This window comes from Thamnophis sirtalis, unplaced genomic scaffold (genome assembly GCF_051295495.1).
Source record: "Thamnophis sirtalis isolate CommonGarterSnake01/CBP01778 unplaced genomic scaffold, rThaSir2_p1.2 scaffold_6, whole genome shotgun sequence".
In the NCBI taxonomy this organism is placed as follows: domain Eukaryota; kingdom Metazoa; phylum Chordata; class Lepidosauria; order Squamata; family Natricidae; genus Thamnophis; species Thamnophis sirtalis.
In genome coordinates this window covers 71,651,283-71,677,808 of record NW_028261386.1, presented here as the reverse complement: position 1 = coordinate 71,677,808, position 26,526 = coordinate 71,651,283, and the positions used below count along the sequence as shown (strand labels likewise).

Genomic DNA, 26,526 nt, shown 5'->3' with positions numbered 1-26,526 from the left:
GTGAACACGAAGAGCTGCAAAAAAAGGAGCTATGGTCCTTATGCAGCCCATATGTTGCCCATTCCTGCTCCAGGTGAATTGGACATATTGTAAAAAAAGATATAAATAAAATCCTGGTGGCACATCCAATGTTTGTAACTTCACATACATTTAGTTGAAATTACTAATGTTAATATACTTAAAGATCCGAGGCTGTCCCCTAGTGCCTAGCAATTATATTTTATTGATTCCATTTTTAATAGAAAAATTCTCCATTTTAACCATAAGAAACCTCTGTCAGCTAAGAATAAATGGTACAAGCCTCACTTTTTAAAAACTCTAATAATTTTTGGAATAAAGGGAAAACTTACTTTCCCTAGGGGGAAAAAACATTTCCTTTTGGAGCTGCCAGCCATGGATACAATTCTACTGTCAGAACTAAACAGTGAAATATGTGTCCTTAAAATGAGGGAGCCAAGACTGGGTAATGTTATCCCTATGCCTTTAATTAATGTAAAATAAAGGGGAATTATCAATCTTAGTGACCTGTATAATATGTTTCCATTACTGGCTCTTATACATATTAAGTGAAGATTAGCTAGGTATTCTCACTTGGCCAGCTTCTAAACCAGATCTGTCCCAGTTGTTAAGTGATTTTTTTTCTATTTTACTATTGTTTTCATAAATGCAAGATTTGTTGAATATCTTCTGGCCATATCTTTCCTATTATTTGGAACTTCGATTTTGTTTTTATCATATTGGAACAGAGGACAAAGAAATAAGAATAGCTAAGAATAGAAAAATCTAAAATATAGTGTACCTGAATAAACAGTTGGTTCTCCTATAAGGTTTGATTTGAATGCCAGCAATGTTTTGTCAGCTAAACCACAAGCCAATAATTCTCCATTTCCTAGAACAACGAGAACAGCAAATTAATCTAGCATAAATAAAAAATGCCAAAAAATAAAGAGAGACAGATTCCCAGGCCAGAGTTGGCCATGTGTAAACATAGAACTGGTTAGCTTTAAGGTTTCCAAGTGTTACATCAATTAACTATTAATATTAATAAACCACAAATAGTTGTCATATCCCCCCCATACCTGAATACTGAATACAGCATATGGGAGTTGGTTTATCAGTTACAGTAATTTGCCTCACACTTTCGGTTGGAGGAGATTTTCCAAGTGGATAGTCTTCCTTATTTCTTCTTCAATAATAAAACAAATTTAAAAAGGGAAAAGAGCAATTAGTGAAGCAAGAATAAAGGAGTTTTAGCATTTCTTTTTATACTACCAATTTTAAATTGTGGCAGATATACCACAAATGATAAATTGTTGAAATAAATTTAACATTTTGCTTGGTTGTGTTACACTATTATTGCAGGATAATGCTTTTGGTATTAAACATGTTTTTGTATTCTTTTAACAATTATACTGCTTACCGTCTCCAACTCCTCTTGCATTCCGATGTCAACCTGTTGTGTTTTACTTTGGAATTTGGGGAGAACATGAGCATGCTACAACAGGGGGGAAAAAGGCTCTATTACCCAAAAAATCCCAGCATCAGAAAAAAAAAATGCTCAAGCAAATATAAAAGAAGGAACAATTAATATCTGCTCTATCCTCTGATCAATTATCAATTCTTTCTTCTAATATAATTTTATTTTCATAAAAAAGCACTCATTAACTGCATGGGTGAATTCAATATGATGCTTGGATAAAATTACATGTATAAAACTAGGATTTTTAAAAAAAAATTAGTTAACTACTACTATCTATATCAACAATTACAGTCCTGTTATATCAGTGGTGGGTTCCGGATCCCGTTTCAACCGGTACAGTTGGAATGGACCTGGCGTCGTTCACATGGATGTGCGCAGCACGCATGCAGCGCGTGCATGCATCTTACTGTCCAACGCCACCTCGGTGAGCCTCCGCAACGCTCCAGCTGCTTGGCGGAGCATCGTGCAGGCGCTATACGCGCCGTGCGCAGAAGTGCCAAAGATTTTAAAGACAGGTAAGGAGCGCGGGGGGGCCCTCCAGAGCACCATACCAGAACAGTACCCGGTGCTCCGGGTAGGCTCCGGTACGCCCATATCGGGGCATACCTCCTGCAACCCACCACTGTGTTATATGTTGTACAACAGGGGTGTCACAACTCAATTTCATTGAGGGCCGCATCAGGGCTGTGGTTGACCTCGGAGAGCTGGGTTGGTGTGGCTGACTGGGTGGGCCTGGCCAACTTGACACCACTCACTGGGTGTGGCCAACTTGACGCCATTCCCCAAACTGCTGAATGTTTTCTCTTGTATTGGGAAGATCGGGCTGAAGCCATGCTGGTCCTATGTTTCCTCTTTGCATTGAGTAGACCAGGCCTTAAGTGACATTGGCTGGCCCCTTTACATTTTCCAGGACAGCCCTGCAGGCTGAATCTGATCACATTGCAAGCCGGATCTGGCCCACAAGCCTTAAGTTTGACACCCCTGTTGTACAATAACAAAAATTTGAAAGTAAGTGTAAATATTTTAACAGTTTTGCCAATACATACATACAATTCATGGGCTGTCCAATTCTAAATAACTCTCCCTCTCCCACTCATATCTAGGCTGCCCTCACTCCAAGTGACTCTGAGCAGAATAAAAAACAACAACATAGTACAAAGCAGAATAGCCGCTGTCAGGGAACAAAAACATTTGTCCACATAGCTAGCAATGTCCAGAGTCTTTTCTTCTATCTCTACCCAAGGCATGAAAAAAAATCCCAATTTTTTAGGGAACACTTAAGGATGGTCAAGGTCTAGGCAGATCTCCAAGGAGATGTTATTCCAAAGAGCAGTTGCAATGACAAAGAAAGCCATTTCTGGGTCCCACTAGATGAAGTTACTTAAGTGATAAGACCTGAAGCAAACCAGTCCTATCAGAACATGGAGGAAAGGCAAACTTGATAAGAGACGGCAGTCTAGATAACTTATGCCTTGTAGGAATGAATTTTCGATATGTTTTGACTGACACACAACTACTTCTATTTAACAAAGGAGGGAGGATTAGCAGTAACAGAATCACAATTAGAATGTTTAACACTTTTATCCTTTGTGATTTAAGAATAAGCTTCTAAATATACAAGCAATGCCTCTTGATATCTTAAATCTAATTAAGATATCAAGTGGTTCAGGAAACATTTCATTTTTGCTCTACACCACCACTAAAAAATCCAAGATAAAATATGCAAAATAGAAAAATAGGTTAAAATGCAAATACTGCTCTATTTGCAAAACAGAATTTAAAATTTTGATGGTTTTAACTCAGAATCCAAGCTTTAATTTTATAAAAATAATTAAACGTTGCTTCAGATTAGGTAGTTGGATTCAGCTTCCAAAATTAAAAGTGGGCAAAATGAATAAATTTATAATTTTACTAATGAGTCATTATACAAATAATTTATCATTTTAGGCAATGATAGTATTACAAACGTTGGATTCATCTGCAGGGTTATATTAAATTAAACTTGTATTTTAAACTCTTTATTCCTTATCCTTAAGCCCATTTTACATTAAATATACAGTACCAAATCTTTGTGTAACTAAAAGAGACAATTGATTTTATTTATTTATAAAAACTTCTATGGCTCCCATCTTGCCCAGGTAAGTCTAGGCTGTTTACATTCATTTAATAAAAATACCACATAAAACATTAAAAGCGACAAACTAAATTTACCAGCGTAATTTGCACTCACTGTGGTGCTGATGTATAACCTGATGATTTAATTTTGTTATGAAAAACCAATGGCTTGTCTTTTATATGGTTTTTTGTACCTAAATTAAGAAACATCTACAGTTAATATAAACTTCATAGCTAAGCATCAAGAAATACATATACAGAAAGAAACTAAAAATATACTTTGGGTATCCTGAGCCACATATATCAGGTAATACAAACTAATACAAACAGCTTCTGATTTGTTAATATTGTTCATTCCAGTGTTACATGGATACAAAAAAGGTATGTAACTTTCTTCCCACTACATTTGTTAGACTAATTCTGTTTTTAAATCATCATTTTAAGATAATCTTAAATTATTTCAAAAAAATATTTCCATGGACTTTTAAAGACAAACAATATGTAACATCAAAAGATATCAGACACAATAGAATGGATTTTGTAGTGTAAGAGCAGTTCACCAATGGCTGATGATGAGCTAAGTTTCCTTTCAGTTCACCAGAGGTATTTTAACCTGGATTCTTATAGTGACATGGCCGGACTTGATAGTTGAAAAACCTATTTCAGCTGTAACATTCTAAAGGCATAAGGATTGGTACATGGACTTTTTGTATATTTTCCATTGATTTCAATGGAGAAAATATATTCAAATCTATTTGTATATATATTTTCATTGAAAAGAATGGGAAATTTCATATGGGAAACTGGGCTCTCTATCTGTGTATCTGTGATTCCATAGCTGCAAATGATAACAAAATACAGAGTAACACTGAGATGCTATGCTGGCTTCCCCTAAAATAGCTTTCTGCTTATTTCTCTGCGTTAGAAATTCCACATTATAAAAATGGCAGGAGAAAGTTTATGCCTTGAGAGTTTTTCTGCTACATTTTAGGAGTTGATGCATGCAGAAGGAATTAGGTGCCAAGCTGTCTGCCAGTAAAAATAGGCTCCCGAGCTCTGTTTTCAGCTGCAACAGTCTCCTGCAATCCTCTGCCAGCAAAAGTGGAGCTTGAAAGGGATGCCAGCAGCCTTCCCAAGGTCCGTTTTTGCTGGCAGAGGCACTGTGGGCTGGTCCTTCATTTTTCCAGGATGGCCTCATGGACCAGATCTAAGCACTTCACGGCCTGACTCATGGGGTGCTTAGATCTGGCCTGTGGGATCATCATGGAAACAGCAAAGGAACAGTCCGCAGTGCTTCTGCCAGCAAAAACGGAGGTCCGTTTTCACTGGCTGATGATTGTAGGAGGGCGTCATAGCCAAAATCAGAGCTTAGGAGCCCGTTTTTCCTGGCAGAGAGCTTGGGCCTCCACAGGCAGCCCTGACATGAGTGACATCAAGCTGGCCATGCCCACCCTGGCCCCCTCCAGCCACCCCTCCCCCAAGGTCAAACACAACCCTGTTGCAGCTCTCAATGAAATTGAATTTGACACCCCGGATCTGCAGCATTGATACTAATAGTGTACTGAATGTATCCTTAAGGTGATGAGATATGAACAAGAGTAAGTTGGCTTCCAGGGATTCCACTAATTACAAGTTTGGATAGAAGATAATGAGCAAGTTTGGAGTAAATTGAACCTTTGGTTGCATTTGTGGTATAATGCCAAAACTGGCTGGTATTAGTTGGGAATGCTGCATAGGACAACTATGGCTCTTAATGCAAATAACTTTTCTTACAAGAAACAGTTGTTATATGAAAGTTTTGACTCATCAAATACATGTTTACCAACAAGGGTCAATATTTATGGACCTATCTGAGAAATACCTTGGCATGTGGTGACTTCAGATGGATAAGGAGTAAATACCTCAGAATATAAAATAATGAATAAAATGGAAAAAGGTAAATATAGCTGACATATGGCCCTCAATTAATTTCTTCCTTTACTCAATCTTTGCTTTGGGATGTTACTTTTCAATATATTAGTCAAAGGATTTAATCACTGTAGAATTTAACAAATTTACCTGTTTTATTTACAAGTTTGACTTTTTCCTTCTTCGCGTACAACGGAGAGGTCACAAGAAGAGGACATCTAAAACCACAAATCAAAAGATATAATTATATATTTAATACTCAGAACAATTGACAGAAGAGCAATACTAGAGATATTACTTTCAGGATAAATGGTTAATTTACTATAGATTATAATAGATTCCTGGTACTGCAATCACCTATATTACTGATCTATGAACAGCTCAAAATACAGTCAAAACAAAGGATTTTCCCATTTCATTTGTTTTTGCAACCACATCTTACTTGATAGAAATGTACTAAACTAGTGCAGGGTATTCACTGAAGGAATAAGCAATGAAATCACAAAATCTTTCTGCCATAAATTGACAAGGTGATCTTTAGCAATTCACTTTTTTTTTTAACTTCAGATCCCTGTCCACCAGTTACTCACCTTATTTGGATATTGCAATCTAAATTATACAATTTTACAACTAGAAAGCCTAAATGGAAGATAACCTACGTTAAATATATCCAGTGATTTAAAATGCCACTTCTTGTTTTCCACCAAACACTAAGAATACTGTTACACATAGTACTTGTTTTGAGATCACAACTCGGGGTGGTAGTACGGTTATTAAGCAAAGTGTTATTAAGTGATCTTACTTCAGCTTTGCATTACAGACTTATGAATGTTGTAAATGCAAGGACTGGTTGCAAAGGTATGTTTTCATCACTGTGTTGATGCTGCGAACACTTGCTAAACAAGGCAGTCACTAAATGAAGACTACCTAAATATCATTCATAAAAAGACATATTTGTCAATCCTACAGCTGTGAAAAAGATGTTTTTTCTATTACAATATTTTAAATAAAATTTGTTACCTAAATACAAAATGCTTGTCTGTTAGCAATATATTTGCATAAATGTGGCTGAGATAAGCCTAAAGTCTCATTTCAAATATTTATTCACAGCTGAAAAACAAAATATGTAATGGCATACAAGGCTAATAATGATAAAGAAAAGAAATTTATAATTTTCCAGGAGATATCCAGTTTTTAATCCTTTTCACTCACTTTTTAATCATTTCCACTGTTATTTGTTTGATTTGATTGTTATTAAATTTATCTTTACATTCTTTTATCTCTATTCTTCTAATTCTAATAGTTAGTTCTAATAATATTCTAATCTCTTATTACTATTATTTATTAAATTATATGCAGCCTGGCTTCCAGTGACTTGGGAACATTTAGAAATTGTCAAAAACATTTTCAAACAAAGAAACTGTATTAAAAAAGTAAAAATGACAGAAATAAAATCAATAAATAAAAGGAGTGAACTTTAAATGGGGTTAAGTGAAATGATCCTTTACCTTGCAACTGCAGAAAAGCCTTCCTCCCTTCCACTTAAAAGGAGGCTATTCTGTTGGCATCTCAACAGAGCAGCAACGTTAACTTCCAGTAAAACAATTTTGTTCTCCAACATAGAACTTAGCAAACAGAAAACCTGCAGAAAGACAGACATAAAGCTTTTTTTTTCTTTAACGCAAATAAATCCCTTCCTGATAAAGAGGTTTGTTTCAAGGAATGGAATTCTACTCATTGAACATCCATCTGGGAAGATGGGTTAAAAGTTAAAATGGTACAACTTTGGTCCAAGAATATGAGACACAGACCAAAAAGGAATAGGCTTTTCTTGTACTGTGAGAATAGGGAGAAGGAGAGCTAAATCTTGGTGAAAGGTACATATAAAGGGTCTGTGGGAGAGATTGTTGTTGATGAACATATTGGGGGAATGGGTACATTACTTGTAGGCTGGGGGATATGGAATTATTTTAAAGGTCAGGGTTCCAAGTAACACCCCCCCAAGTAACACCCCTAACGAAAGAAGACTCCAAGGGTTGAAGTTCCTCAAAGTTCCATTTTATTAGAGAAGTCATATTGGCATATCTGGGAAAACCCGAATCTGAAAGCTTCCAGGTTTTCCCCGCCCAAACTAAAGTTCAAGTCCCTGCCTAGCACCCACATGTCCATCACATGGTCCAATCAGGCACCGTCCCAACTGGAGATGCCTCCCAGTCACACCATTCCAGGTGCAGGGCAAGACGTCCTTGACTCTCTGAGAAAGGAATGTTATTTTGACTATATCTCTCACACTCCACATAATCCCCCCTCCCAATTTCCCACAGCATTAAATGTGGCAGGCCCGAAGGCCCAATGCAAAAGATGGCTTCCAGGTCTGACAGGCTGCCCACCCACTCATCAGAAGATCATGACCTGTGATGAGAATAACACAGGGGGTTAAAATCAAAAGCCTAACCACCTCTTTCCCCCCTTAGGGGGACTCTTTGGCTTATCGGGGTATTTATCATGGAATTATCGAGTCTTTTTTCATCAGGGGTGTTACTTGGAACCATGACAGGTGTATGTTATTGTTTTGGTCAAAGGATGATATCTCTAACCCTACTTTCTTTTAGCCCTGATGATGTTACTTAGTTGGGGTAATGGAGCACCTGCAAGAAAACAAGCAAGCTCAGAGAACACCAAGGAGCCTTCATTTCAACCCTGAGTATTCTCCTTTATTGATATGTCTCAGTGGAGAGTCTCAAAGGCAGCTTGAGTGGGGGAGGCAGCTGGCGTAGCCAGGAGGGACCATATTTGGGAGAGGAGAATTAGAGCATTGATGGACAGATATCATGATGCGAGGCAAGGCTTTATTAATACAGGAGAAGAGAGGTTGGAAAGTCTATAGCCAATTTCTACTTTTAGCCCCTCCAGTCTACAAACTCAATTAAGGTAATGGAATTACTGAGAGTCTTGGACTCAAACTGATGCTGTAGAACTTTAGGTATGTTGAATATTGTATTGTTGGATGATCTATTCATTGTAAAATGTATGTATTTTATTATATTTTTTTTAATTATGTGTTCTTGTAAACCATTTGAACTTGAAGCAATATATATAACACTATAAATAAATAAAGTTAATTTGCAGTTTTTAAATTAAAAGGGATTGTCTTATATTGAATATTTTAAAATCAATTTCTCACCTTACCATTGACTGCCTTCCTCGTTAAAGCACAGGATCCAGCAATCTGAATACTAAGACCAGTGAAATCTTCACATGCAGTCATATATAAATAAAACAAAATTAAAAATTAAAAAAAATCACTAAAACAATGATGAAATCCTGAGTTCATTTCATTTCTTATATGTGTTTTGAAATAATACACAAATTATTTTAATTTCAATCTTTGTGAAGGGAAACAAATTAATATTTTTCTAACGCAATAAGCATTAAATTAAGAAACAAATAAATGTTTAATAAATTGTTTATTGCTATTTATCGCTCACTGCAAACAGAAATTAAAATCTTTCATATATATGAAATTAAAGTAATATTTATTTATTAAAAGAGAGGAAAAGAGTATGGATTATCTTTAGTAAGTAAATATATACCACCTTTGTAATGTAAAGCAGCTTCCAACTCAAAGTTTGCATTGTTAATTATGAATAAACCAGTAGAGCTTCCAATCCACAAATACTGGGTACCCACATCAGGAAATCTGCATTAAAACAAAGCATACTTTTTTTTAAAAGCCTCATATATAATAATGTATTTTTACATGTCATGGCTTTTTGAACTGGAAATTACGCACAGATAGAATTTCTAACACTTAAGATCTCTAGTCTTCTTCCAAAAAAAATCTAAATCTTTTTTTTTTAACAACTGCTCAACATTGCAAGGGAATTACTTAAAATTAATATTCACAGCGGGGTCAGAAAAGGAAGGCTGTAAGCCTAAATGAGATACAATTCAAACAATAATATTACTTTACTGCAAAATGCAAGATGAGATTTTTGTTTTGATTTGTCTGATTTATAAAGTGCACATTTTTATTAACATTCTATATTATTTAATTATCACAATATCCCCGCTATACAAGAACTTTAATAGTTAACGTAACATTTAAACTATTACAAATATTATATGCATCTATCTGATTATTTTTATATATTATAATGTAACAAAGATATATATATATATATATATATATATATATATATATATATATATATATATATATATATATATATATATATATATATATATATATATATATATATATATATATATATATATATATATATATATATACACACACACACACATACACACACATATACATATACATATACATATATATCCCAGTAAGGGTATGGCTAGCTGATGAGAGCTAAATAGCTTGAAATAGATCTATACTAGTCTCCCTTTATTTATTTATCAGCACAAATACAACATACATACATATATATATATATATATATATATATATATATATATATATATATATATATATATATATATATATATATATATATATATATATATATATATATATATATATATATATATATATATATATATATATATATGACGAGCCGATGGACAGAGAATGGAAGTAGTGACCTTCCTCCCATATTTGGGCATACCAGGGGTTGTGACTTTATATATTTGTTACATACATACATACATACATACATACATACATACATACATACATACATATTAAAAAATATAAAAAACAGTTGCAGGAATTGCGAATGTCTAGTTTAATGAACGAAGAACTAGAGGTGACATGATAGAAATGTTCCAATATTTGAGGGGCTGCCAGAAAGAAGAGAATCAACCTATTCTCCAAAGGACCTGAAGACAGTACAAGAAGCAGTGGATAGAAACCAGAACTAAGAGAGAAGCAACCTAGAACTAAGGAAACATTTCCTGACATTGAGAACAATTAATCAGTGGAACGACTTGCCTCCAGAAGTTGTGGGTGCTCCAACACTGGAAGTTTTCAAGAAGAGATTGGACAACCATTTGTCTGAAATGCTATAGGATTTTCTGCTTCAGCAGGGAGTTGGACTATAGCAATAGCAGTTAGACTTATATACCGCTTCATAGGGCTTTCAGCCCTCTCTAAGCGGTTTACAGAGTCAGCATATTGCCCCCAACAATCCGGGTCCTCATTTTACCCACCTCGGAAGGATGGAAGGCTGAGTCAACCTTGAGCTGGTGAGATTTGAACAGCCGAACTGCAGAACTGCAGTCAGCTGAAGTAGCCTGCAGTGCTGCATTTAACCACTGCGCCACCTCGGCTCCTTACAGGACTAGAAGACCTGTAAGGTCCGTTCCAATTCTGTTATTCTGTTATATTGCCTGCACTTTAGTTAAAGAATCCACTCACCTAGATTCTTTATCACCAAAATTTGCTGGATTATCACAGTGTTCCATTCTAAGGATTGGAAAGGTAGTTTCAACCGCATCTTCTTCTTCGATATTGCTTATATTAGATGCCTGGGAAATATTCTGATCTGGAAAATGCAGAGATATGATTATATCAGAAATAGATTACAAAGATATTTAGTGAAAACTACAATAGAGTGTAGCTTAATACATTTCATTAAGTGTGGATTCATTGGACAATTTCTGTGGTTAGATTTTCAATTATTTTACAGTAAGATACACAACATTTGTAATTTTGGAGCAACATGCGGGTTAGTTTAAATTTTGGAGAGAAAAAATATGGCTAAAGCACATCATGCTGTCTTCACTGTCTTCATGCTCTGGTATCATTGGTATAACAAATTTAATTAATTTACATTCTTTTCCTTAATTTCTGAGTTGTCCTTAAGTTTTTTGCATCCTTTATTAATGTACTTCATATTTGACCAACAGAATTAATATCTTCCAATCAAAAAGTGTAAATTAGAACAGCACCTATTCAATTAAACTATTTGCTAACCGGTAAAATTGAAAAGTGTTTGTGCAATATTACCCCAATGCTCGAACTTTGTTATTTTGTTGTAAAACTTTTTTCTCTCTTTCTTTACATTAATATGAATTACAGAGCGATACTTATGTCCACTAATCAAACTGAAGATCCATAGCTGAAAGAAAAAAAAATACTATCACTGTAGCTTATGTTTCCACATTAATCTCTGTAAAAATGTTTTTAATTTTATTATATCAATTTAGTAGTAAGCACGTGACCGCTGAACTGAGATAATATACCACATCTTTTTAGTAAAATAATTACAATTAAAATTCTCAATTTCTTAAATGTCACTAATGTTTTGTCAATCAACTTTTTCTATTCAAAGTTTAGTTTAGGCTACATAAATTACATAAGAATAAATAAGAATAAAGAAAATAGCGGATCATTTTCATTGGCTTATAATATGCAACTTAAATTCACTTTTCCTGACATTGCAACTTGCCTTTTACAATTGCAGTATAAAATAAGCAATCACTGTGCATGCAAAAAGTTAATATATTTATCTTTGGGTTCAGTATTTAAAAATTGAAAAGAGAAAAACAGTAAACTATTTTCCACATATAATGATATTTTGGGAATTCCAAGCTATACATGATACAATTTTAAAAAGAAGTCATGGAAGAAGGCAATGGTCAATTACCTTTTCATTTGGAAATAGATTAATCTGAGACATCAATAGAAGGTGTGTGTGTACTATTGAACTATGATCTAAACGGGATCAATCAAATATGAATTTTATATCTAATATTATAACAGTAAATTACAAATAGTCACACTGTGCATACACTTGTTACCTGTCCATCTGCACATCCAGTAATAATCTGTTTATTTGCTTCATCAATAAAGAGACTTAAAAGAGGAAATGCTGTTAAAACAAAAGTCCTCCTTGTTATTAATGCATTATAACAGAAACTCTAGCACCACCTATAGTTCATTTAAAATTGTTCAATGTTTTCATGAATTGCTGAAAATAGCTGTATGTTAAGTGTGTGCAACTTCAGAGGTTTGAATATCACACTATTTAACCTCATATTAGTAGCAATTGTATTGCAAAATGGTTCTGCAGACAAAAGCATGGGTTAAGAATATAATTTCTTATGTTTTGTGCCTTCTCCACCTCACAGCTTCTCCATTTCAAACTCTCTCCAGAAGCTGCCTCTATTTTTATTTTTATTATTTTTATCTGTCTGTCTGTCTCTCTATCTATCTAAAAAGAATGATACCTTATTCCCAGGCACTCTTAATTCTCATGCAATTAATCTTTATGCTTCATATCGTTGCAATGAATTTTTGATTAAATGATTTTGAAAGTATTTGTGCGTTTTATTTTTATCATCCCATAGGAATGTATGCCAGCCTGCTTGCAAATCATGGCCTTCTAAGGTGAATTTTTTTTTTATTCTTTAGCTCTATCCAATCCTTCACCAATGCTATTGTTACTGCTGATGCGTATAAATCCCAATTTGGTTATGCTAAGCCTCCCCTCTCCTTGCTGTCTTGCATTGACTTTAGTTTAATCCTCGCTTTTCGTCCCTGCCAAATGAATCTAGCGGTTATTTTGTTTAATTCTTGAAATAATTTTTTACCCGGATTAATAGGTGTGGCTTGCAACATGAATAAGATTCTTGGTAAAATATTCATTTTAATTGTCGCTGTATGTCTCATGAGTGATAACTGAATATTTTTCTAATTTTCTAAATCTTTCTTTATTTGCATCACTAATTTATTATAATTATCGTCTTTAATTGTGGAACATTTTGCCGACACCCAAGTATTTCACTTTCTTAGTTATTTGCATTCTGGTTGCTACTTCCAGTTCCTCTTCTTGCTTTTTTTGTCATGTTCTTGGTTATTATTTTTGTTTTGTCTTTATTGATCTTTAGTCCTGCCACTTCACCTTATAATTTCAGGCTGGATTCTAATGGATCCTCTAGAACAAATACTAAGTCATCAGCATAGGCTTGGGCCTTATATTTTTCATTTTTGAGTCTTAAACCTTTTATTCCCTGGTCCTTCCAAATTTCATTTAATAAAATTTCCAAAGTTAATATAAACAGCAAAGGAGAGAGGGGGCATCCCTGTCTGACTCCTTTTCTTATGAATTTCTTATGGATATAGGAGCAATAGGTAGTTGCAACAACTGCCTATTCTGAGAAGAATAACACTAGCATACATTGTTTTATAAAAGGAACATAGGTTGGTAATGAATTATAAACCCTACCTGTTATTACTGCTGATTGATATATTAGCAGTCCAATACAGTAATCCCAGACCTTTTGAAAAACACATGAGATTAAATAGTCAGTTTATAGCACCATGAAAAAAAATCAATGTGATGCCCTGTAAACAATATACAAGCCAAAGTTTCAAATAAATTATTCACTATGCTTCTAGCACTTCTAATCTATGGAATTAAAGATAGCTTCTCATGTTTAGAGAAGATTATAGCTACAATTCACTTAAAAGGCTTAAATTATCATGAGAGTAAAATATCATTATCGCTCAACCAAATATAAAACAACAACTTTTTCAGAGGAGACTAGATGTGCTCTACACTCTTGAAATCCAATAAATTTTCAACTGATTTCACAGAAATACAGAAAACAAGCAATACAGAATCACCAAAAGTTAATGATATTTGTTGATATTATATAGTTCAGGTTCCTAATACTCTTCCTAATATGAGTTGCTTTTCATAATGCTTATTCCTCTGATTTAAAAATCTCCATTTTATAATATTTAAGTGTTTTTACTTTTATAAGTCGGCAATCAAACAGATTTTTTTTTAAAGAGAAACAATGGCCTTACCTTAAAACTTCTATCTTCTGAAATCGATATAAGTATATTTTTCTCCCAAGTACAAAATTCAGCAGCAGTTACTGGTGCCAGATGGCCTTCTAGTTCAGCAAGTATTGCTTCATCCTGCCATTAATATAGGGGAAAATGTAAATGACATTTAAAATATTAGATTTGACAGAATTTGATTATTTATAACATTTTAATAGATTGATGTGAAAAATCCTGATGTTAATATGGTCACAAATTTAACAACCTTGATTGATTTAATCAAATTTAATTAAATTTCCAGCCAAGAAATTAAAAGACGCTTGCTCCTGGTGAGTTAAGCTATGGCAAATCTAGACAGCATACTAAAAAGCAGAGATCTCACCCTGCCAACAAAAGTGTGTATAGTCAAGGTGATGGTTTTCCCAGTTACAATGTATGGCTGTGAAAGTTGGACCATAAAAAAGGCTGAGTGCCAAAAAATTGAGACCTTTGAACTATGGTGCTGGAGAAGACTCCTGCGAGTCCCTTGGACTGTAAGGCGATCAAACTGGTCAGTCCTAGAGGAGTTCAATCCTTACTGCTGTTTAGAAGGCCAGATCCTGAAGATGAAACTCAAATACTTTGGCAACCTAATGAGAAGGAAGGACTCACTGGAGAAGAGCCTCATGCTGGAAAAGATTGAGGGCAAAAGAAGAAGGACACAGCAGAGAATGAAGTGGCTGGATGGAGTCACTGAAGCAGTAGACGTGGGCTTAAATGGACTCCAGAGGATGGTAGAGGGCAGGAAGGCCTGGAGGAACATTGTCCATGGATGGGTCGGACACGGCTTCGCAACTAACAACAACAATTACATTTCAAAGCCATCTTACATATAAGGGTGGGGGAGAGAACCCTCAATCATAGCATATCTCCTAAGCAAAGGCACTGAACCACAATTCTGTTTTAGTTATGACTTCCATTAAATATGAAATGAAATTCCGTAGCCACTTTTAGGCTTCTTCTCCATGTCTTTTGTGTTACCTTTACCCTCTATTTTAATATTAGATCTAATTTCATTATATGCTGTACCTAGTTAATTTCAAACTACTTACAAAAGCTTTGTAGCATTCATATTTAAATTAAATTAAAATAATTCACAACTTAGTTGTTGGACTGCAGATGTTTCATGTACTGACTAGATGTAATACCACCAGTGCTAGCAAGTTTGGATTTGCCCCCTGCTTATGTACAGTAGCTCGGTCTGTCAATGTTGGTGGGGGTCTGCTATTCTCCTTGATAGTTTTTGATCAATGATCATTGCGCTTCCAGCAAGCAAAATCAAGAGCACCAAAACCAAGATGAAACTGATCTTATATAGGTTACATCACATTAAGTAGTATATAGGCTAATTAAATAATATTTTACAATAATCAAAATGAGGATAAAGAAAGTGCCATCTTGCATTATTTCCCTTAAACTTTTGTTTGCCAAAGGCACAAATTACAAGCAAAATACACACAGGTTTTAACTAATTAAAGGCATGGATGATCTACTCAATGTTATTGTTATAGTGTGATTCTTCTTGTTCTCTCTACATGTGGAAGTCTGAATGAGTTTATTATCTTTATCCACGAATAAAGCAAACATAATCAGAGATAATCTGACTTGTAGTTCATGGTTTCCTTTCGACTGAGGAAAGATATTACATAACAAAGTGGGTCTGGCTTATATTGTGAAGCTGGCACTTTGATCCTGCTTATACATAAGGTGAGAAAATACTGCATTGTCAAGCAAGCAGTTTTATTGTTTTATAGGCTTGCAAAGGTTATTGGGAATACTGCCTACTAATACCACATTGTCTGTTAATTTGGAAAAAAAATACACTTCTTTTACAAAATAAGAACAGCTTTCAACTTTTGCTTATTCCATGAAACAGTACATGTAAATAAGTATTTCTTTTACAAACTATGTATGCAATAGAACTGTGCAAAGCATTTTAAAATGAATCCACAGCAGAGCTGTGAAAAGCATTTGAAATGGAAGCTTTGTCAATTACGCCGCTGCAATCTTTCCCACTACACTAAAGCAGTGGAATCTGCTGGAGGATATGGATGTGACATTTGCAAAAGCTTTTTGAAAGCTCTGTCTGTGTTAACAGCCACACTAGTGGGAATTCCAATGGAAGTTGTTTCTAATATGGTTTTACCTTTGCATTTAGCACGTAGATTCGATTACCAGCACATACTGCCACAGTCTGATCATCTGGACTAAAGCGAACATAAAGCACCATCCCCAGAAGTGTTCCTATCACAATACCTTGTGGCATTAACCCTGCCGTAATTGAAACAAATCATTAAATTATTAAAATTATTCCATCAACTGAAGGGTCAACAATGATAAGTAAATAAATATCCTAACATCATACAAATGTTCTGAAAAGATTAATAACATAGTTATATCTTAAAGAACTTCTCGCAACATCCTATGTGTCTTGTCGAAGTATGGCCCACTGAGGTCAGTAAATTTATATTGTATGCAAGTAAGTGGGTTGAGAGGTACAGCTAAAGCAGCCAAATTGTTCATGTTGCCCTTCCAGGCTCATGCAAAATGGGTAGAAATTCAAGAAAAAATCAAATCTGCATACTGCATACAAACATTACTGAATGTATTAGAAAAATACTACAGAGAGTACTTGAGTTATAACTATTCATTCAGCAACCATCTGAAATTACAACAACTTTGAAAAGCATGGCTTATAATGGTCCTCACACTTCCAACTGTAGAAACAACCTCATACTAATGTGGTCAAAATTTAGGTGCTTGGCAACTGGCATATATTAATGACAGTTATATGGTTCTGGACTATGTGATTGACATTTGTGACTTTCCCAGGTGGCTTCAGCAAGCAAAGTCAAGGAGGGAAGTCAGATTTGCTTAACAACTGTAAATTCACTTAAGAACTACAGTGATTCACTTAATAACCATGGCAAAAAGGCAAAAAATTGAGTGCCATTCATTTTAACAACTGCCTTGGTTTGGTCCCAATTGTGGTCATAAGTCATCAGTCAAGAATTACCTATAATCATGCATGAAACTAAAGACTGATTTATATTTGTATACTATTATATCAATCAATTTTCTCTGAATACAACCTACATTTGTATTCAGGTAGCACATACAGTATATTACACTCAGAAATTGTTATTTGAAGAGATAAAACTTAACATTAATTTATAAAGGAACTAAATATTACAATTAAAGGAGATGAGCATTCAAACTTGACCTTCCATCACAGGAAAAAGCAAAATATTTTAACATTGGACACATTTAATAATATCTTTGAAAAATGAATCCAGAAATTAATGAGTTCCTGCCTGTATAGATAGACTATGATTTATAAGGTTACTAATTCAGTTATTTCAACCATGTATCTCACTGTATTCCAATTATCTTAGTGAAGCATTCATTTTTTATGTATTAAAATCTTTTTTTGGATTATAATATGAACAAAACCTATTCAATACATATGTTCCATTCAAATTATAATGCAAAACAATAATCTATTTTCCATTGTAAAGAAGTCTAAAGCTTATTGAATGTATCCCCAAAAGCAGACCTTCTAGCACCTTCTTTGTACATTCATCCAGATTCCAAACTATCACATAATCTTGTGAAGCAGAACAAATAAGGAGAGGATCGACTTTGGTCCCAAATGCCAGTGCAGTAATCGAGTGATGATGACCTATTAAACGCAATGGCTGAACAACAACAAAAAGAACATTTGGATTATTTTAAGGCGGATACAGTGCATAAAATCAAAAAGTATAAATTTCTTCTCAAATGTTCTTCATGGGCCTTAAGGTAAAATAGACAGTATAGATAAAGTCATACTAGATACAGCAATTTGCTTTATTGTTCCACCTTCACATTAGTTTTCTAAGACTGTCCTGAAAAGTGGGGATCCTTCACAGCAGATTGGGGATCATGTGGTGTGTAAGCATAGTCTATCCGGGATCTGACTGCTACTGAATTCAACTCACAATTAAAAAACAACTACAGGTAGTCCTCGACTTACAACCATCACTGAGACCCAAATTTCCATTGCTATGCAAGATGGTTGTTAAGTGAGTTTTGCCCCATTTTGTGACCTTTTTTGTTACAGTTGTCAAACGAATCCCTGTAGTTGTTAAAATTAGTAATACACTTGTAATACACCTCCCCATTGATTTTGCTTGTCAGAAGGTCACAAAAAGGTGGGACATTGCAACCCTCATAAATATATGCCAGTCACCCAACATTTGAATTTTGACCAGGCAACCATAGGGATGTAGCAACAGTTGTGTGTCAAACAGTATATGTCACTTTTTTCAGTGCCGTTGTAACTTCAAACGGTCACTAAATGAATGGTTGTAAGTCGAGGATTACCTGTACACTAACCTAAGCCTTCAGTCTAGATCTAGAATAAGCTTTAGCAGGCAAAGTTCCAAAACAAGAGAAAAAAAATAAGGAAATAATTTTTTCCCCATAACATTCTGTATTTCGGGGGGAGGGAGGAATTATAAAAAATAAAAATGGGAAGAAATGAAATATGGGCAGATTCACAAGTAAAAGATAATGATGGCCGAACCCCAGTAACATTCTGTGAATGTGACAGGGCAGCATGTATAATCTTTATTGTCATTGTACTTAAATACAATGAAATTGGTTGTATTGGCAGTCATAGGATGAAAACTTCATCTGGAATTGCACTAAGAAATCTGACATTAGGCAAACACAAAACTATGTTGCGTGTTTGCCATAATAAATAGATGATAGAGTATCCCTTTAAATATGAAAAGTGTACTTTACGTCATCACTGGTATCATATTTGCTGTTTCTGGACATATGCTTTTAACCACTTCTATATTCATTTCAAAAGTATTGGCACAAGTGGTGCTTGCGGATTGCTTTCCCTAAAATGTCATTTTCAGCATTAATGCCCACAAAGAAACTTGTATTTAACCTGATGGTTGGGCTCATCACTCATATTCCAAATACAAAGTTCATTTCCATTTAAGGGAAAAGCACAGTAATGGAGGCTGCAAGCCAGCTGAACATGTGATTCTGGCACTTTCGATCTAAATACTTGTTTTTCAAGAACAATGCTGCTGCTGTTATATCCATCTTCACTGGAGCGGAGGTCCATGAGGTTTTCCATAGTATACCTGAGACATAACAAATTGGATATAATTATATCACGCATTATATTTAGAGGCATTTTGTATTTACATACTATTCAAAATATTGTGTACAGTACTTTTATCCTTAGTGAAAGTAGTCAAGGATTAGTTTATAAAGTAATTGAATAATTCTCATTTAAATCATTTTAAGATAAAGTGAATGATGCAATCTATTTAAAATATGAATTTATATTAATATTATTACACTAAAATGTGCAATTCCATTGGATATATATAAGGGAGTGCAGACAGAGGCAGGAGTTTGAATTTCTGAACTCTAAATTCCAACAATTCTATTAAATACAAGCAATGATAGGGATTGCTGTCAAACAATCCTTACTGCTTTAAAATAGAATTGGCTTCTCCAGAAGATGGATTGTCACTTATAATTATTTTTGTGGTTTGCACTGAAACACTCAACACTTAAGAGCCTCTGTCTGGAAGCATCCTGATAATTTACTTTTTTTTTTTTTTCATCTTTGCAGATTAGAACAGGAGTCCTCAACATGGCCCATGGACCAGCACCAGGCCTGCGCAAACAAGCAAAGCCCCATCCACAGGATGCAGGAAGCAAGCAAAACCACGCCCCCTCTGGTAGACAGAAAAACCTCTCTCCAGGGAACAGGTCCCCGAGCCCAACCATTTGGGAGCAGCTGGAGTAGAGAATTCCTAGTGCTACCATTCAAAAAGACTGCACAGACATACGTATATCCTGTCTTCCTTAGTGGATTTTTCTAAAAAGAAAGATAGTGACAGCAATAAGGAATTTGATGAAGTTCTGGAAATGACATGTAGCAGTTACTCAATAAAAGCTTTGCTTGGACGCACATCAAACTATGCAATAAAATTCTCTGCCTTAATTAAAATTAATAAATAAATTATAGCATAGGATTTTATCGACTATAGGCCATTCACTATGAAAGTATAAATCATATTGTATATGGAAACCTAAATTTATAATAATCTTTTAGATTATTTGAACATTTCAGATACCATCAGTTGTGATGTAGAAAACCAATATATATATTACTGGTTTTAATTTGTTCCTGGTCAGAAAGAGGATATTGGAAAACATAACCAAAAAATGCTGCAGCAAAGAGCTGGGACTCATGTGGATCTTTTTAAACTAGGCAAGGAGATATCCTAGCAGGCTCAATGTTGCCTTACAACTACAATTCTTATGGTGCTCGAAAGATCACATTTTCTTGAAGTACCACGAAGTAGGCTTATTTAAGGCTTGCTACCTTATGTGAAACCAGCAGATTGGTTTATAGAATGCTTCCAGATCTTGCAAATTTCTGGTCAACCACTAGAAAATAACAAAGAGCTGCCTTGTTATTTTATATCATTGCTGCCAATCCAGTAGTTCTCTGGATTTTAGTAGGTCACATCAGGTACCTCTAAAATACATTTATTTACTTTTTTTAGTTTTGCAAGCTGCTTGAGCCCAGGCAATTCTGCTTTGCTAACGCGGAAAAACCAGCCTGTTTCTGCGAGAAAAAGGCCCGCGAGAAAAAGAAGCTGAACTTCGTCCAGACTTTCTCCCGCGAAGATTCCACGGTAACAGTGGGGCGTGAAACAGCCACGACTGTTGGGGACGAGGGTGGAAACGAAAACACTACAGAGCACAGTATAGATCCCTGCAGCGGGGCAGCACGGTCGCCAAATATGGGACACGCCGCACTTTTTTCAGCGTGGCTGCAAGTCAACCCGCGAGGACATCAATCCCAAAGCAGCCTCGGGAAAAATATCCTCGTTGTTCTCTTTACCGTGCGTGGCTGCCACGAGTGTTGGTCGCCGTCTCCTGTTATGCAAAATTAGGAGGTGAAGGTAAATCTTTCCCAGCTGGAATGTGACGGCCGCCTGGTTTCCTAGGCAGCGAAGATGCTTACGGCAAAGCCACGGAGCCAATTCTAGACGTTGCTTTCGTCTTCCTGCGGATTTCGTTCAATCGGCTCCGAAGAGCCTGAGAGGATTGCGCTGTTCTATATGGAGATGCTTTTCGCCTTTCTTTTCCAACCTGTCTTTAGAGGTAATATGCCAAGATCAAAATCGATATGTGGGCGATCTATCTATCTCATTTTCCTGGAGAGAATTGTATCTTTGAAAGTTTGCCTGCAAGTCCAGAATGGTTCCAGAAAAATAATTCTCTAAAATAATCAATGGCAAAATGATTGTTGGTAAACATACACTATTTATTCAAGGGGGTTACTGTAGTATGTTTACAAAAGTTACAGTAGATTAAAACATGTATATTTTTCTCTGTGTTATGAGTGCCATAATTAAGAAAACCTGATTCCAAAAATGGTGACATGAACAATTATGCAACTTAGATTTTCACTATTTTACCTTAAAGGCATATTGTCTCAATCAAAATGACCATTCAGTTCAGCCTTAATGGATAATTAGTGCCCAGTTTTGAATAGGCCGCTATTAAATGATCCTGACCTCTGTATACTAGTATACTATACCTAGTAGGTTACATGTATTGTACAGAATTCCTGCAATCTAAACTGGTTTTCTGTATGTTATATGTGCAAAATTTCATATACATACAAGGACACACACAACAAAGACATAAACCACATACAAAAATGTATTTATGGTATGCATATATACACACACATAGATATGGATTTCAGACTTATTTAAACTTATTTTATGTATTCCAGTTGATTATGATTGTATTGTCCTAACACATTTCAAAATATCTTTTCTTTTCAAAGTATGTATGTTTTGGGAACAGAAAGGATCGAATAATACTTTCATAATAATTATGAAAGTTTATCATAATTTAAATACACACACACACACATACATTCTGGCACAATTTTTTGTAGGCTACTTCTTACATGTCCATGAGTTGTCACTTCATATGCAGCCTCCTTTAGTTATATACTGATATCAAACCAGCACTTAAAGAGCTTGCATTGTGACATCACAACACACTTTTTATATGTTTATCTCCTTCACCACCACCACTCCCCAGCTTCCTTTGTGAATTCCTTTGGCTAAGGCAGCATTTCATGTATGTGGCCACAGCAATAATAAAGGAAAACTACTCAATTAACATGTAGGTTTCGGGCCCCTTAGAAATTAGGGAAGAAATTGATCACGGTTATTGCTAGTAGGAAATCAATCATACTTGCAGAATTACCTACAAATCAGTTTAATTATACGCATATTTGTCATTGTTATTTTTTTACACTTTGGTAGTAAGCTGCTTTGAAAAATGCTGCGACAGATGATTTTTTTTAATAGTCGGCTCTCCTTATCTTGCCGTTAAAAAACATCTCATTTTTATGAATTACTTTCACGCTTTGAGTAAAGTAAGAGAACGAAGGGCAATGCATGTATTTCAAACTTTTCTAATAATAACAACCACGACAAGAAGCAGCCAATGATTGCTGGCAATGTTCCACCAGCGCTCCCCGCAAAGTTTCTTTCAGCCAATGGTTGGCCGCTCTTCAGCCTCGGCTCACGACCTGTTTTCTGTTGCCACGGTGATAGAACGAGACCATTTCTCCGGATAATCCCTCCCAGTCATCGCTCCGCCCTTTTTTTTTTTTTTTGCTTCGCAGAACAAAAAATCCGTAGAGCAAGCTCGAGTCGAAATCTCGCGAAGCTACAGAGGAGTCTCGTAGTGAGATCGATTGCCGTTCTGTCAAAAGATTCTGGCGGCCCCTCGATGGTGGCTGGGAGAGCAAGCGAAGTGGCTCCGCGATAGGGTGAGTTTGGGGCGGGGGGCGACCAAATTGGGCCTGGGGCAAGCCGAGGGAGGGAAAGGGGGAGGGGGTCGAGAAGAGCTGCGCGATCCCTTGCGCGAGCCTGGGGGGGGAGTGGCCCGTCTCTTGCCTGGCGGATCTATAAGGGCGCTGCTGAAGAGTTAAAAGACTCCGGCGGCGTTAAGCGACAGATTTACTTTGTTGGTGCGCGGGGCTCTCCTCCGCCCGCCCCCGTCCCTCGGCAGACTCTTCCCGAAGCCCTGAAGAAGCGGGAGAATTGAAGGGAAAGCGGGTGGCTCCCAAAAAGGCGGAGTTTCCGCGTTTCTAAGTTTCTTTACACACTGTCCGGTGGGCCTTCTCTGACATCCCCCTCAGACCGCGCTCACCCTCCTCTCTGCCCCCCCTCTCTTTCCTGTTAGGATTGCAAATCTGCTCGCGGGGTGGATTCAGTTTGGTGTAAACGAGCAAGCACCGGGGGTCCGATGCTGCAGGGGTGTGAGTTTATAGCTCTGGAAACTTCCTACGTTGAGGCTAAATTTCGGTTTAAAATATAGAATAACGGAGGTCTTCTAGTCCAACCCCCTGTCTAGGTAGGAAATCGTATACCATTTCAGAGAAATGGTTATCCAACATCATTTTTAAAATTTCCAGTGTTGAAGCATTCACAACCTATGGAGGCAAGTTGTTCCACTGATTAATTGTTCTGCCAGGAAATTTCTCCTTAGTTCTGGGTTGCTTCTCTCCTTGATTAGTTTCCACCCATTGCTTCTTGTCCTGCCCTCAAGTGCTTTGGAGAATAGTTTGACTCCCTCTTCTTTGTGGCAACCCCTGAGATATTGGAACACTGCTATCATGTCTGCTCTAGTCCTTCTTTCTATTAAACTAAACATACCCAGTTCCTGCAACTGTTCTTCATGTTTTAGCCTCCAGCAGTCCCCTAATCATTTTTGTTGCTCTTCTCTGCACTCTTTCCAGAGTCTCAACATCTTTTTTACATAATGGCGACCAAAACTGAATGCAGTATTCCAAATGTGGCTTTACCAAGGCATTATAAAGTGGAATTAACACTTCATGTGATCTAGATTCTATCCCTCTGTTTATGCAGCCTAGAACTGTGTTGGTTTTTTTGGCAGCTGCAGCACACTACTGGCTCATATTTAAACGCTAGGATTTAACAACAGAGGAAGCTTTCTGTTATTTGTGGTACCTGGTGCCCTGTGCTGGGAATGCGTTTCTATGGTTTCACTTTTATGTCTGTTCTCTATTTTCCTGCTTCCCCCCAAAAGCCCTGCTTAGCAAATTATTATGATGAATTAAGTTACCTTTTAGGTTGTAGTCACCTGCTTCTGATGGATGAAAAGCAGTGTGTATTCCTCTCTTGTCCTGCGATTTCAGGACACGGAGGAAGAATTGCTGTTCCAGGGTATTGCAAGACTCTGGGACTTTCTGCCTTCAGAATCTATAGATTAAGATAGGTTAAGATATGAAGTCACTGTGGTGTTTCTAGGAACACATGCTGCTTCTGTGTATGTTTAAGTTCCAATTTATGTTTAGTGTGTTTATAAAATTTTATTTGAAGCATTACAGGAAATGTAGGGAATAGTCCTAATTTTCATATATGCCTATAGCGATATAGAACCAGTGGAATTATTTAAATGGGGAAAAAAAACCTGTGTTCTACAGAAAAGCAAATCTATATGCTCTTATTGAAATTTAAATCAATCACAGATGCTTATTTTTAAGGCCATTTTCATGCAAAATAGCCTATTCCTGTTTACAAAGGTCGTATTTACTAAGAAAATATTAATGACAGTATGTTTTCGATCTGTGATCCTGTGGTCAACTTGGTCCTGACATCCCAGTGGTATAAATGTTTTCAGAAGAGTATCAGACTGATTTTCCAGGGAGATAACTTTTCTATATTTATTCAATATTAACACAGTCTGTTTAAACTACTAGGTTTTTTGTTGCTTTTTTTTACGAGTGATAGAACATTATATCTGGAACGTACTCCAGTCACAGGTTTATTTTATATCCAACACAGGTGTGATGGCCCCTTACTACAAGAGGATACTAGTAATACTGTTTACTTTTCAAGGACTTCTTATAACAAGTGCTTTTAATGAGGATGGGGATGTACCTGAAGAATGGATTCTCCTGCATGTAGTTCAAGGTCAGATTGGTGCTGGAAATTACAGCTACTTGAGACTAAATCATGAAGGGAAAATAGTGCTTCAGATGCAGAGTTTAAAAGGTGATGCAGACTTGTACGTATCTGATGTAACTCTTCATCCCAGTTTCGATGATTATGAATTACAGTCTGTAACTTGTGGTCAAGATGTGGTTTATGTGCCAGCACACTTTCGTCGCCCAGTGGGAATTGGAATTTATGGTCATCCCTCTCATTTGGAAAGTGAATTTGAAATGAAAGTGTACTATGATCAAACAGTTGTAGAATCTCCCTTTGGTGGTGGCTCATACAATCCAGAAGAAATGAAAACGAACCAGAAGAAATTTCATTCAACAGAAGATGAGTATCAAGATGAGGAATCCGTCTTTTGGACTATATTGATTGGAATACTAAAATTAATACTTGAAATTCTTTTTTAAATTTATAGCTCTGTACAAATGATTGAATGCTGTTCTAAGCTGTGGGTTGGAAAATAAAGCCATAATTATTTTTATAATGTAAACTTCTCCCAGTGCTATATTGTAGCAGACTCAGTATTTGTATGGTTTTCTCTTAACTGATCAGGGTGAATATTAATGGATGCTACAATTCACTGTGATTTTCAATAAAACTTCAAAATTGTAGAAATATGAATTCATGCTCAATATTTCATCACTTGTTAACATATTCACAAATAATGTTATATATATTAAGATAGATGTAAGACTATCTTCTTTGGCCAAAATAGAAATACTTACATGAGAAAGATTTGAAGAATGAACTCTGAAAAAGATTTCCTCTGCTTTTCCAACCACCACTAAAACCTATTTTAAATTGAAGCAACCTGAATACAGAATTATTTGTAGGCAAGCATGAAGATTTTAAACATAAATGTTGATGTTAGAATTTTTAGCCCACTAATTTCAAATCATTTTCCACAGTGCAAGCCCATCTATATCTACTTAAAAATCATGTAATTATAGATTCATAGTTATCACCTACTAGGAAGTACCATCATACTGGCAGCTTTAGGGAACAATACCTGAGTTTCCTTGTTCCAGAATTCCTCCAGGTTCTATGAGATCACTGGAAAGGTAGAAACTGAAAAGTTTTGAAAATGAATACAATATGTTCTGAATAAATGCCTTGAAGAAGAAAAATACTCTTAATAT

The 26,526-nt window shown here is 35.8% G+C and overlaps 2 protein-coding genes across 3 annotated transcripts in view; one reads left to right on the top strand and one right to left on the bottom strand.

Moving 5' to 3' along the window:
• The window catches only part of WDR27 (WD repeat domain 27), a 68,822-nt gene extending 49,256 nt beyond the window's left edge, over window positions 1–19,566 (bottom strand). The window contains exons 1-16 of the mRNA XM_087718138.1: window positions 19,243–19,566; window positions 17,857–17,998; window positions 16,447–16,571; window positions 14,283–14,396; window positions 13,696–13,747; window positions 12,269–12,339; window positions 11,475–11,586; window positions 10,884–11,010; window positions 9,100–9,203; window positions 8,688–8,755; window positions 7,012–7,145; window positions 5,654–5,721; window positions 3,711–3,789; window positions 1,421–1,495; window positions 1,080–1,186; window positions 800–889 (exon numbers count right to left, since the gene is read on the bottom strand). Coding sequence (XP_087574264.1) covers window positions 800–889; window positions 1,080–1,186; window positions 1,421–1,495; window positions 3,711–3,789; window positions 5,654–5,721; window positions 7,012–7,145; window positions 8,688–8,755; window positions 9,100–9,203; window positions 10,884–11,010; window positions 11,475–11,586; window positions 12,269–12,339; window positions 13,696–13,747; window positions 14,283–14,396; window positions 16,447–16,571; window positions 17,857–17,998; window positions 19,243–19,497 — 1,723 coding nt within the window. The 5' untranslated portion in view covers window positions 19,498–19,566. The remainder of the gene's footprint in view (window positions 1–799; window positions 890–1,079; window positions 1,187–1,420; window positions 1,496–3,710; window positions 3,790–5,653; window positions 5,722–7,011; window positions 7,146–8,687; window positions 8,756–9,099; window positions 9,204–10,883; window positions 11,011–11,474; window positions 11,587–12,268; window positions 12,340–13,695; window positions 13,748–14,282; window positions 14,397–16,446; window positions 16,572–17,856; window positions 17,999–19,242) is intronic.
• Window positions 19,567–23,024: 3,458 nt separating this feature from the next.
• CUNH6orf120 (chromosome unknown C6orf120 homolog) lies at window positions 23,025–25,993 on the top strand. Of its 2 annotated transcripts, none has more exons than XM_014072846.2 (2): window positions 23,025–23,187; window positions 25,229–25,993. In XM_014072846.2, the coding sequence occupies exon 2, from the start codon at window positions 25,234–25,236 to the stop codon at window positions 25,792–25,794; it is 561 nt and encodes a 186-aa protein (XP_013928321.1). In that variant the 5' UTR covers window positions 23,025–23,187; window positions 25,229–25,233; the 3' UTR covers window positions 25,795–25,993. The 2 variants fall into 2 exon arrangements, with proteins under 2 accessions (XP_013928321.1, XP_087574263.1); XM_087718137.1 differs by lacking the exon at window positions 23,025–23,187 and adding an exon at window positions 23,507–23,532.
• The last annotated feature ends 533 nt before the right edge of the window (window positions 25,994–26,526 follow it).

Bases quoted from the DNA above. Each gene is read 5' to 3' on its own strand.
- CUNH6orf120 (XM_014072846.2), top strand. From the start codon at position 25,234: ATGGCCCCTTACTACAAGAGGATACTAGTAATACTGTTTACTTTTCAA.